The 13,939-nt window shown below is 40.4% G+C and overlaps 1 protein-coding gene across 1 annotated transcript in view; it reads left to right on the forward strand.

Annotated features, from left to right (window-relative positions):
* Positions 1 to 1,567: 1,567 nt before the first annotated feature.
* LOC118770637 (cadherin-12-like) overlaps positions 1,568 to 13,939 on the forward strand; it is a 71,859-nt gene continuing 59,487 nt past the window's right edge. The window contains exon 1 of the mRNA XM_036518402.1: positions 1,568 to 1,898. Coding sequence (XP_036374295.1) covers positions 1,665 to 1,898 — 234 coding nt within the window. The 5' untranslated portion in view covers positions 1,568 to 1,664. The remainder of the gene's footprint in view (positions 1,899 to 13,939) is intronic.

The raw sequence follows: 13,939 nt of genomic DNA on the forward strand, positions 1-13,939 counted from the left end.
TAGGCATGGCATGCCTGGGGATAAGCCTTTACACTCTCCCCTGCAGGCAAAATGTTCACCCTTTCCTCACGCTTTCCATTTGCACTGTTATTGTACAAGTCAGTCAAATGAAGTAGGTGTAATTGTTTTTCCCCTATCTCCCAGTGTGTCATCGTGTACGTGCTGCATTTGGTAAAGAGCCACAGCCGCTGTGTTTTCTTTTTTTTTCCTTTCCATGTGCAGAGGATGAATGGTGTAATCTTGGTAGATAACAGCCTCTTCATCTGGATCAATCTTCCAAAATAAGGGCTCTTTGGGACATGGCTGCCTTTCAGTGATGTTGTACACTGTGTTGGACTGAGGCTCATTGAGTTTTGTCATCATTGCCCATATTGCAGACATACGTCTCCAAGTCACGGTTACAAAGCAAATCGGCAGGGTCGTCACAGAGCAGGATGAGCTCTTACTGAGGATCAATTTACCTCCAGCTTCCATGAAGCATTGTAGACTTTGTTGATACCCACAATGTCTTACTAATCAGGAAGTCTGATTTTGGCAACACAACAATTATAAAATGGTATGCATGTTTGCAACATGTAAGACACTGTTTTGGGGTTTTGGATGTCACATGCCTTTCAACGTAACGTATGTTATTACATCATGAGGTGTGTCATGTATCACAGACAGTGTTGCTATGGATACGTAATGCAGCTGTTATAGTTTGCTAATGCAGGATTTGCTTTCTTTTTTTAGTGCCCTTTATGTACATTGTAACTTCATTATTGTACTACTAAAACAAATATATATGTATTACAAAAAAGTTACACAGAAGAATTTAGGAAGGGAAGGTTTCCTTCAGAAAAGTGCTTGTCGACTTTGTGTGAGTTGGCCCAAATTGTTAAGTTTAACCCGGCTTTTCTTTTTTTCTTTGGCAGACTGTTGTGGTTATATTGCTATATTATGAATATTAACATTAACCTTTTGGTTAGGATTCTCAACTGAAAAGGCCATCAGTTATTCTCTGCAACAGGCAGAAAGTGACTTGCAGTCCGTTCGAATGAGCAGATGTGGCAGTTGGCAGAATATGAGGAGAGATTAATGGTGGTACACATAAATTGGGGGACTGGAACATTTTTTAATTTTGTATTGCAGCATGGAAATTAAGAAAAATATGACAACAAGGAAGAAAATAAAAAAATTATAGTGTGGCAGGCTATCTAGAAAGGGTAGATATCGATGCTTATCCAGCCCTAATAACCTGTCTTCTCTCATATCATTTGAAAAAAGGAGACAAACATTTGCATCTTGTGTAAAAATGAATTTATCACATGAATGATGAGGGGTTATTATTGGTTTATGTTCAGTGGTACTCTGTGTAACATATTATATCATGTTTCTTATAAATCTGCATTTGTGTTTGTATGTTGGAATATTTATTTATTCATACCCAGATGTCTCTGCTAAGATTTTGTTGACCTTGCTTATGCAGATTATTGTAGTGAAGGCAAAAAGAAACCTCAAGGTTCGTATCTCATGCTTTCTTTTGTTGTTTTTCTTTTTCTCTCCTTCTCTTCTCTACCAGGTCATGCTCTGTATGAGTGGTTGAAGAGTGGTCACAGTCATCTCGTGGTCCTTTACCCAGACCCCCTTTCTGGAGTTTGGTTTGGACCCTATACAGTTTGCCAATGCTGACAAGGAACTGCTTGCTGCTGCTCCTTTGGTTTCTCATGGACAAAGGCCTCCTTTCGCCCCTCCACTCCCCGCCCCAAGGCAGGCTGGGAAAGGAGCCCCCCCGGAACCTTGCGGGCCTGAGGCGGAATGGAGCCACGGGGTTCCAGCGGGTCAAGCGGGGCTGGGTCTGGAACCAGTTCTTTGTTCTGGAGGAATACATGGGGTCTGACCCGCAGTATGTGGGCAAGGTAAGGCTCTGCGGGATTTCCCCTGTAGAAAACCATCATTTGTATTAACCATCATTTGTATTAATTTATTTATTTGAAACAGATCTGTAGCATACCTTACACAATGATGGATTGTTAACAGTGGTAGTCTTGAACCCAGGGGGTGGGGGGTTTATGGCTGTATAAATTATTAAGGACTCATGTAAAGTATGCCGGTGCCATTGAGTCAGGGAACCAGCACGTTTGGGATGTTGTTTTCCTGGGACCCGCCACTCGCTGTGCGGGAAGCTGTTACCTGGCATGTCCTGTCATACACTGTACACCATCAGCGTCTGCCTGCTCGGTGGGGAGTTAGGGGACAAGCGCACGTAATTGCAGGCTAGAGGATTCCAGCTAAACTGACTGTGCACTGGAGCCCAGTCAGGCTAGGACAGAACTGTGTCCCTGATAGCACCACTCCTGACGCTGCCATGTCAGTGTCTAAACTGAGCAGCTGCTGGTATTGGCAGGAGTGAGGAATGTCCACTGAGAGAAAGAAAAGGGGGGGGGGCAGGAAAGGAGGAAAACAGATAGAGAGAGAGATGGGGAGAAGCAGAAGAAGAACGAGATAGAAGGGAGGAGACTGAGAGTATAGAAGAGGGAGAAAATGAGTGAGAAAGAGAGAGAGAAGGGCAGGAAAAGAGGGAAATAGAGACAGAGGGAGTGGTAGACAGAAGCAGAAGAAGAATGAGTTAGAAGGAAGGAGAGAGTGAGAGTGTGAGAAAGGGAGAGAGCGTGTGAGAGGCAGGAAAAGAGGGAAACAAACTGAAGGAAGGGTGGAGAGAAGTAGAAGAAGAAAAGAAAGGAGGAAAGGAGACAAAGTGAGAGTTTAAGAGAGGGAGAAAATGAGTAAGAGGCAGGAAGTGAGGGAAATAGAGGTAGAGGGAAGGATGGAGAGAAGGAAGAAGAAGAATGAGGTGGAAGGAAGGAGGCAGAGTGTGAGAAAGGGAGATAATGTGTAAAAGGTAGGACAGAAATGACATAGAGATAGAGGGAGGGAAGGAGAGAAGCAGAAGAAGAAAGGAGACATTATGAGACTGTAAGAGAGAGAAAGAGAGAGAGAGAGAGAGAGAGAGACAGAGACAGAGAGAGAGGAAAGAAGGTAATGAGATGGGGAGAGGAGGGGTGAAAGAAACAGACAGAAACATTTTGTAACTATCCTCCATACTGTAACTCGTCTTTGGACTGGATAACAGGCTGCAGTCACAAAGGGCAAACAAACTGGGGTCCATCTGCGTGTGTTTTACTCAAACTTAATCTCATTTTGTGCTCAGAGGATAAAACCAATACTCATTTGGATTTGTGCCAACAAGCCTATATGTAACTTATGATACCATGGCAGGCCTGTTGAGTAGTGTGAATGGCTTATGAATCGATGACATAGCAAAGGTAAAGGTCATAAGCTGAGTCTTGTTAAACTTGTTAAACAGACAACCCCTAGACTATTTTAACTTTCTCATCTTCATTACATGCAGGTTGTCTTAGTTGGGAAGCACTTTGAATGCCCTTCATAAAACGCATTCAATAAATAAAGGTAATTATTATTATTATTAGTAGTAGTAATATTAGTTGTGGTTATCGTAGTATTAGTAGTAATAGTAGCGGTAGCTGTGGTTTCATGTTTCTAATAATAAGAAGGAGAATATTTAAATATGGCTGACATCATTGGGGCTGACATGAATGATTGACGGGAAGGTCTCTAACCAGACAGACTCTTGAATTGCCTGACATTTTTACAACATCGATTCTCTGTTCACTCTGCACGGAGGAGGTTAAGGGGGATTTTAAAAGGTATTTTTGCAGAATTTGAAGAGGCATTAAGCAAGAAGTAGGAATCTGGCACTTTGGGCTTAGGCTGACGAGCCCCGGCGTCACCTCAATCAGTCTTGGCCAGCTCTGCTGTTTGCAGGGGCTTTCCGAAGTCAAGGCGGGTCTGTCACATCCAGCTCTTTTAAAAAAAAAAAAAATCCAGGCAGCAACAGTGCTGGGAAATAATTGACTGATTCCCCACTCCATTAAAGGAATTTGGAGAGGAAATTACAGAAACCGCCTGAGAAAACCTTAAACACAGCAATCTGCCGCCACAAAAATATAAGTACCGCAGGGCGCCCCGGGATCAGATCTTAACTGGGGAAAGGCTCAGGTACTTCGTTCCTTTCAAGTCCCTGTCAGGGGGGCGGCCGTGGCCGGGGCAGCTGAGGTCTAGGTCAAACGCGACTCTCGGGGGCCGCGGTCGCTGTCGTCTTCGCCGTCGGAGGAGGAGCGGGGATGCGCTTTACCGACTGGTTCTGGTCCCGTGCTCTGCGTGTTTGTGCATTTGCTGCCCCTGTTATTCATGTAGGTGTGGCATTCAGTGTGGAATGAGGGGTAAGGTGCAAGGATGTAACCAAAACATTGCAGGTTTGATTCCACGCTGGGGCACTGCTGCTGTATCCTTGGGCAAGGTACTTAACCCCTATTCCCTCAGTTAGTATGAAGCTGTGTAAATGGATGAAAGTGTAACCTACTGTATATACGTCAATCTGGATAAGAGCTCCTGCTAAATGACAATAATGTAAATAATGTAAATAGGCCCTTTTCCCTGCCCTAGCAGGGATGACTGTCTCCATGTGATTTGTGGTGTGGTAACCGTACTGGCTTCAAAATCTAAAATTCGAATCAATTTCATATCTCTCGGCGCATCACAGGCACTTGCTTTTATAACAGGGTGTTGGGATAGCGCGGGTCGTGTTGACATTCACCGCATTCTGTGGATGACGGCTATTTAAATAATAAATCTATCAGACTGAAAAGGCAAGAAGAGCTCCTCAGATGGGGAATGTGGCATATTTGCATATTTCCAGGCAAACAAGCAAAAAAAGAACTGCCATGTAAGCAACTGTTTTCTATTCTTTCCAATTTTAGTTAATCTGGGGTGACTTTTTACTTAGGGCAGCAACAGTCCTTGCCCTGAGCTTGTGTTTGTGTACTCCCTTTGCATCTGGTGTAGGAAGCATCTGCTGAAGGAAGCAGTGGCCTGTCCAAAAAGACACACTGGCCATCAAAGGCTGCTCATTGGCCGTTAGGCAGCGAATCATGTCCCAGATGCTTTGAGTTCAAATCTGGACCCGCAGGGGTTGGGGCTTTACTGTGTACCATATGTGCAGATGTGAAGTCTCTACAGTGTGAAGATAAAGACTATTGAAGAGGACCTTGGACTGGAGTATTATTTGTGCCTTCTCTTTTTAAAAAGTTGTATGCATTAAAAGAGGATTATTGAGTCCACCAACTTCGCTAACTGCTCTTATAAGTGACTAATGACGCAAAGACATTTTGTGGTCTGTTTCTTCCGTAAATTGGTGACTCTGGGGATCACATGTATAAATTAAGCATATTGTGTTAATTGCATTAAAAGTAAGATGTGCCCTTTACTAATACACACCAACATTGTATTCCAAATCTTGAGTGTGGAAATCATTACCCGGTTAGCTAGCCTCTTATGAAACTCTGTACAGTGTTAATTTCCTCTAGAGAAGCCAGCCAGATAGCTAGTCAGCTACTGTCAATTTTGTTAGCTAACAACAATTGGTTACGCAAATACTTACCTAACTAGCTCGCTTGACTTGATGGAACTTTGCTATGGTTGGAGATGCCAAAAGTGGGTCTGATGATGGAGTACAGAAATTTTATGTAAATATATGAACCAACCTACAGCCCTGTACCTGATCCCAGAGCACTGTGGTCCAAACACAGATTAAGTGGGACACAGCGACATCCAGTTGAGAAACAGCCTTTCACCTATGTGAACTTTTCACCCTCCACTAAAAATAAGCCTTATTTGTCAAGGTGAGGAGCCCCAGATAGACTCACTCACCTCTGCCAAAAGGTAACTTCAGGTGCCTGATTCCGGGTATGTGACAGAAACAAAAAAATAGCAATATGCAAAAATAACATCGTACTGAAGTGTCAGTGGCAGAGAAGAAAGGGAATCATAAAAGGATTGCCTCCACTTCTTTAGGAAGACTTTGTTCCTCTTGCATTAATGAATGGAAAGCAAAGCAACGTCTGTTTATTTATATGACACATCAGGGGAAAACAGGAAAAAAGCAGTGTATGCAATATCTAAACAAGGAAAATAATAAATAGCATGTGTTCAGGCTCACTGCGGGCAAAAAAGCAATAGCTTATGGGAAGCCACGTTCTTTTCCCGGCTGAACTTCCCTGGTCATGGTATTGTGCCAAACAAGCATGCCCATGCTTAAAGCTGGTGACTGTCATCAAGCACAATGCATACATTTTTTATTGGTAAAGAATAAACTTAATGGTTATGCTAATAATATCACGATACTAACACTACTAATGTAATAATAGACATAAGTAAAAAGAGATTCACTGTTTCTTCATGAAGAAAGAATGGTATGTATTGTGGGGTGGCAGTGTAGCATAGTGGTAAGAAGTAGGGCTCCTTACCACATGGTTTCTGGTTTGATTCCCTACTGGGGCACTGCTGCTGTATCCTTGGGTAAGATACTTGGTCCAGGATTGCCTCAGTAAATACCCAGCTGTATAAATTAAATTATATTTAAAAATTGAAACCCATGTGAATCGCAATCGCAAGACAATAATGTAATGTAAAGGTTAACTCAAATACGTTTTTTTTTTTTTTTTTATGTTATGCAATGATCAGCAACAAAGTATTGATTTACAACTGGACTGAAAAGATGGATATAAAAGGAATTAGCTGCCAATATGAAATATACCAAAGAAGTGTGGGTTACATTTGAATAAGTGCAGTGTTAAAGTTTTAATATATTTTTGATTTTCCATTTGAGTGACTCTTAAGAGCTCCCTGTGACATCAGGACAATCTTTTTCCTGTTTTGTGAATTATTACTTTGGGATTGTGAGCATACTGGTACTTAAAAAGGTATCATTAACACAGCACATGAACTTCTACCTTTTTTTTTCTTTTTCATTCATCAAGCACTATTGGTAAGGCTGAAACTTCAAACAAATCTCCAGCATGCCTTGAAGGACACTTTAGCAAAGAGTCTGCACTTACAATTAAATCATCTGTTGTTTTTTTACCATGCTGTGCAGTGGTTATTCACAAGAAAAAAAAAAAAATAAAAACCTGCTATCCCTTGTTCTGTGATATATCAAGCCTAACACTTTCCCCCTTAATCTCAATTAAGCGGAGTGCTGGGGTCAGCATCCAGACTCCAATATTTTATTTCATATGCCAGAATCGCCGTGCCAAGAATTACTATGCAGTTTACTATGCACATCAACAGTGAGTGCATGAGAAGGCCAACTGCTTTCCTGTGATGATTCCAACCAGTCTTAATTACCTTGGGGTCATTCTAATAGACTGCTAATACCATAATCTTAAATCTGCATATATGGATCTTAGGATTCCATAATGTGTCAAATTGGGCAACGCTGTTTCAAATCAAATGTGGTCAGTTCCTCCCAACCGTGGTATTTTAATACCTCTATAAAGATTATGACTTATTTTGGAATCTGTATGTTAATTATGTGACCTTTTATATATAGTATACATACATACACACACATGCTTTATTCTGCCATTTCAGAAGATTTCGGTTTCACATTGTATGATAACACTGACAGCCCATGATGTCTTTACTATCAAAAATAAACCACAATGGGTGACAGTTATCTGAAACAGTACCTCTTTAGAATGTGTGAGGTAATTGGGGGAAAGTTGTTATATTTGAGTTTGTGTCACATTGATATATTGAGTGGCTATTTCTGCTTATGCTAACACATGTATGTGTACATTATTGTATTTTTTTAAGTATGATCTCAAGTATATCTCCACACAAGGCTTGCATCCACAGACCACTTTCCTTCTCTTTAAATAACTTTCCCATGTTTGGCAACATGTAACATTACAGACTCTAATTGTGTTTTAAATCATGTGAGGAGGCATGCAAGTTTTCACAGAAGCAAGCTGAGTAGATCAATATGAAAGAAGTCACTTTAGAAGCCTTCAGAAATACAGCATAGGCCTAAAAACAATTTTATATATGCTAAATTTGATTTTGCTAACACCCCATATTAAGTTGCTCTATACCACTCCCTGTGCTCCTTCCCGACTCCAGTGGAAAATGAGGTGTGAGATGAAAGTGTTCAATTTGAAATTCCAAAAGAGGCATACATGACGTGGGGGAAAACCAAAAAATGCACCACAGCAATGTAGTTACACTGTAGCAGTATATAGTTACTGTGTGGTTACAGTCTTGTTACCTATATGTTACCTATATCTATTTCCAGTGTATAACATTGTGATTACAATGCAGCTGATTTGTAATGGTGTGCTGTTACATTCTTGTTACCACATTAGTTGCAGCATAGCATTGGTGTAGTATTAGTATTACTTGAATCTGCATTTTAATCAGTTGAAGATTTCTCATGTGAACTGATTTCTTTCCACAATGGTTAAAGGGAAAACCCTCTGATGTTATATTGTGGCCTTACTGATCGTGGTGATTATGCCTATAATTGGAATTATCCACGATGCCTGTAGCTTTAAGATGAATATGCTTCCCAGACAGAGCAGACCAATGACGAGGGGTATTATTAGTTGTTCCAGAGGATTTGTGATGATGTAATGTGACAGGTAAATTAAAATATAGAAGGTGCAGGACATGATAAGGAAGAAAGTGAAAAATAGCAGAGTTGTGTGGCTGTATGAAGTTGTGGCTGAATTCTGTTCAAACAAGGACAGAAGGTGCAGTGGTGAATTTTTTCAAGGGGTCAGGCCACAGGTTCATCATGGTTATTTGTTTGGGACATTCCAAAAAGGGCCTGGTGTTGCTTACATGTAGGTATTGGGTATTTCCCACCAACCTGTAATGAGGCAGATGCCATACCTAGCTTTTCAATGGTGAAATTTAAATAACTTTGCTGCTCGAACATCTCACGTGGACGAAACATTTAAAAATCATTTAGAATGGTAAACTGCTTTTCAATATCTTCACCAGTAAAAAAAAAGAAAATATCTAAAAATATTTTATAACACCCCAGTGACGTATGCGAAATGTCTAAAACTTTGCTTTTTTCAGCATAAAAAATAGCGCAATCTGAAAGGTCACTCATTTGAATAAAAGTCAATAAAACTCTCTTTGTTGAAAGGGCAACTGTGTTTTCTCCAACATCTTGTTTACCCGCTCGGTTTTTTGAGCTGACAGCCAACTGGATTTCCCCTGCTTGTCGATGCAGCCCCTGGTCCTCTCCTTCTCAACATTAAAGATAGATTTATGGCAAGCGTTTCATCGTTCCTTTCATCTTCCAGCAAAGGCCTATCTTCAGGCCGTAAAACCTTTTAAACTAGTTTTATAAGTTGATTGATTGCCACTTCCAACAATGAAAGTTTTAAACACTGTATAATAGAAAAAGGAAAAAAAAGGTTACCAAACAAATAACAGCAGTAATTTCAAGTAAATAAAATTGACCCTCTTAGATTTGTTTTTGTCAAAATAAAAAATATGGCCCGTGCAATATGTTGTGTGGTTGCAAGTGTAATGGCTGTATTAGCAATCACTTAGTCAAGTTTTTGATTTTTTTTTTTTAAATTAAGCTCTTCAACATGATTACAGGCTCCCATGCTTCAAAAGTCTGCTACACTGCTGTGAAGTGGTCAGCATGGGGACAGGCAAATTAAATGAGATGACAGCACTTGGCGTTTTCTGCAAAAGTAGCTGATGCTTATAAGCTCAGTCCTTTCAGAAAAGCGGTTGAGTGGGGATGGATGTGGATGCTGTTTTAATTCTTCGTGATGTTAGGAAGCAGTTCCTGACATGGTCTGGAGTCTAAAAAAGCTGAATCTAAACAAGCTCTCCTCTACTCCACACATCCTAGCATTCTCTTTATCAAGGAAATCAATAAGTAGTTGCCATCTTTGTGGCTGTTTCATCAAGATGGCATTCTCAAGCTGAGGATGCATAGATGCATTCTCATGCATGAGAGATCAGGTATTCTGTCCTGAACAAGGAGGGGATTCCTTGGAGGAGGGGATTTTCCTTAACATAATACAGACCTGAAGATGTTTAATTTAACAAGAACATTCCATTTTTTTCAATGTGTTCAGTACCTCACATCTTTCCCTCAGTGTCTATTGAGTACCATCTCAGTACCTCTTTTTCCTCACATATCTTCCCCATATCCTCAATACTTTTTTGCTGAGGGATTGAGGAAGAGATGCGAGGAGGAGCCACTACGTACTTATATCTAGAGTATTGGAATGCACCTATGGTATTGTCCCTCACTCACTCTTGCATTGACTCACTCAGGAAGTGGTCGGCTCCCTCAGCTGTGAGCAGTAGTACCGCATTAGGCCACTAGTGGGTGTCGGAAAGTAACTGCTTCCACCGGGCAATGCATCAAGGGAACCACTCAGGGGAAGACTGTCTCCTGCTTGTCCTTTTTAGGCAAAAGATTTATGGTCTTCCTGTGAGTTTTGTCTTTGTTTTCCTGGAGTGCCTCTAAGTGAAGAATCTGTTACTCTTCAAATAGATGGCATGGAACAAACAAATACAGACGAATGTTTAAGTGATTTCACTAAGCTATCAAAACCTGGGTGGTGTGTAATATTATGGGAGGACACAGTTTGTATTAAAAATATTAAAATTAAGATATTTAGATATTAAAATTGTCATATTATTAAAAAACAACTCATATCCACAGTTCATGTATGTTTTATGTATGAATTACTAGTATTTGTAAGAAACAAATATATAGTATCTTTCTTTTAAAAGCTCTATGTCTGAAGACTAAACATAAAGAAGACTGGCCTTTTAATTCATATTGCTTCAGTCTGATAAAGTGTGCCTTCTCTTTAAATGCTTTTGCTGGTATTGCTGCCTTGTTTATGTGTCCATGCCTGCAATGCATCAGAGCATAAACAGTTTAATTCCATTTAGAGCTAATTTATTGTCTGCAACAGGGTCTGTGTTTTCATACTGAAATGAACCAATGTAATGAATTTCAATGAAACATTAACTCTCTAATAACATAATCACCTATATACAAATCATGCTCAAATAATTTGATTTCTATTTAGCATTTGGGATTATTGCTCTGCTTCAGACATAAATTAATTTTAAAGGATTACTGTACGTAAAATTATGCACCAGGTTTGCCAGGAATTCTGTGGCTCGTTACAATTTGTTTAGGAGTGGAAGGGCATTAACAATGGTAATACGTGTTGATGATGAACGCTGGCACACTCACTAAGGAAAGGTGCACAAATTATCCATAATGATGCAATCCATCTGCCCTGCCATGGCTACCTTTCTGTACATGTACATTTTTGTGGCATTATTATTTCCATTTTATAAATTGAATTTCTGCTTGGGTTACTTTTGGAAAATATTTCTCAAGTGTTAATGTCCCAATCAGTTTCACTTACTGCCATGTCCACTGTTTCATATTGCCATTTGGACAAAGATGGATAGTGTGAATATTTAACACACCCACACACATATGCACGTAGGCTCGCGTAACATAGGCATACTGGACTCTATTTTTAACTCTGCTGATGAATAGCCAGGATTACACAGCTCGTAATTTGCCAGCTGCGAGCCACATCAGTTTCTATTAAACAAGACAATGCGACCACCTGACAAATATTTGTATGTACGGAAATAAATAATAACAATGCATAACTGTCACGCTGCTGTGGAGGCAATAATTCCATTTTGAAATGTCGGTGAAATTGTATTTCTGATCACAGAATGCCTTTATGTGAACTGGCAATAAACATGTTTCCAAATCACGGGGGATATGGTCGTGTAAAATTTGTGAATCGTTCAGTGATTCAGGAAGGCCCTAATCATAACATCAGTGACACAGCTCCCTGAGTTTAACACAGTACAATTTTTGACAGTTAAGCATGCTGTAAGGCACGGTTTGACACAGTTCGAATTTTATTTTGTTATTTGGTTCATTTAGTTAAAATGGTGTCTTGGTGTCTCTACAGATAACCCATCACTGCATAGCTTTGACTGGGCGTCCCCTTGGGACCGTAGTGCTTCTTTTCGAAAGCAGCCAGAGTGCGCCGGATCTTTTTTAAAGGCAGGGTAATATCTGTAGTGTAGACCTCTGGAGACAGAGTGATAAAGCTCCCCGTGCCAGAGAGAGGACATGGTCTCATTTGCATTGAACAACGTCAGCTATTCTGTCATCCACCATCAGCATCCTTCTCAGGCTGCCACAGAGAGATCGATGCAGTTAAGATTTCTTTAATCACGTGCAGATTGACTATAAACATATTAACCTTGATCCTCTTACTTGAGCCTAAATGGGATTCCAACATGATAAGAATCTCTCGCCTCAGAGCTGAGATGGAGGCGACAAGCTGTCTATCGGCTTGCCTTTACTGTTTCTGGACATACTATAGCTTGCATAAAACCTATTGGATTTGGAATGTTGATTCTCCGCACAAAGCAACTAAATTGGTGTTGATGTTCTGTAAATTGGAGCAATGGCTGGTTTTATAGAACATCTATATTTATTTATTTATTTTAGACTTAATTCTTTGTTGAGCTTGTATTCTTAGATTTTTTCCAGTTCTCTCTTGAGAATGCCAACTGTGACAATTTGTAAGGGGCACTGAACCAAATACAGTCATAGGAAATGTCTAGTATCTCAAGACGGACTGTAAATGGCCAAATCATTCATCTCCTGCAATCACCACCTGCCAGGATAAACTGTCCAAGAAGTTTATTGCATATGTGTAAAATGTTAAGATACATGTATCTTTGAGGCTGCTTCTGTTCTTTGTGTATCTGGTTTCGAAGGATTTCTTGTGTACAAGTTCATTTTTTGATGGCTTTGAATTTTTCCCCCTATAGCTGTGAAAGCTCCTACAATGTTAATATGACGGTTTTCCTGAGAGCAGACCCATTGACAGCATTTTTATTTGTGCAATATTCAAAGGCAGAGACTTTGACCACAAACCTGCTGTCTCTCAGCTGTGTATCAGTCGCTTATTGACCCCTCTATCATCACAAGTTGAGACCGCCTGCTTGTAAAAAGTCATCGGAAGTGTTTACAGTGCCTGCTGGGAGGCATTGATTTTTCAGAAGCTGCGGCGCGTTTTGTTGTCTGAGTTGTTTTGAGAAATGTTTGTCCACCATTACAGTGGCCAAGATAATGGGGAGCCAAGACTGTGTGCATTTGTAGCAGTGGCTGATTCAGCTTAACTCTTTTTCATTAGCTGAGAGTGAATGGCAAAATATGCTCACATGCTTGCTCTCTCTCTCTCTCTCTCTCACGCACACTGAGTCAGTTTCATTACATTACGTTATTAGCATTTAGCAGACGCTCTTATCCAGAGTCACAACTTTTTACATGCTACCCGTTTCTACAGCTGGATATTTTAGTAAAGCAGTTCTGGGTTAAGTACCTTGCCTGAGGGTGCAGTAGCAGTACCCCAGTGCGGAATCGAACCTGCAGCATTTTGGTTGCGAGTTGTGCTCCTCACCACTATGCTACACTGCCACCCACAAAGAGTTAAAGATGAAATTCATCTGCGCTCAGCTTCATTTGTTATATTAAATGCAGGAAAATGCAAAATTAATGAGTTCTGTGATTATTATAGGGTGCCAAGGTCTCACAGTGCACTGTGCTGCAAGTATTGTATTGTTTTATAGTCTGGGACATGTACAGTACTGTTTGACTGCAAGCCCTTGCTGCAGAGTGGAGCTCAGAGACTCTCCAATATCCACGGTAACAGAGCAGTAATAAATCAAGTTTATGAGGAGGGCAAACTAGTCTTCCCTTTATTGAAAGGCCTCAGAGTCTGAGAGAAGAATGAACATCAATTCCACTCTAAAACTGAATGATGAGAAGATATAAAGATACAATAACAACAACACTGGAAAAACATGACTTACCTGAGATCCAGTTTAGACAATGGAGAAGTAATTTTGTGTGTATATATGTGTGTGTGTGCGTGTGTGTGTGTGTGTGTGTGCGTGTGTGTGTGTGTGTGTGTGTGTGTGTGTGTCTGTGTGT

The sequence above is a fragment of the Megalops cyprinoides genome, chromosome 2, assembly GCF_013368585.1.
Source record: "Megalops cyprinoides isolate fMegCyp1 chromosome 2, fMegCyp1.pri, whole genome shotgun sequence".
Lineage (NCBI taxonomy): Eukaryota > Metazoa > Chordata > Actinopteri > Elopiformes > Megalopidae > Megalops > Megalops cyprinoides.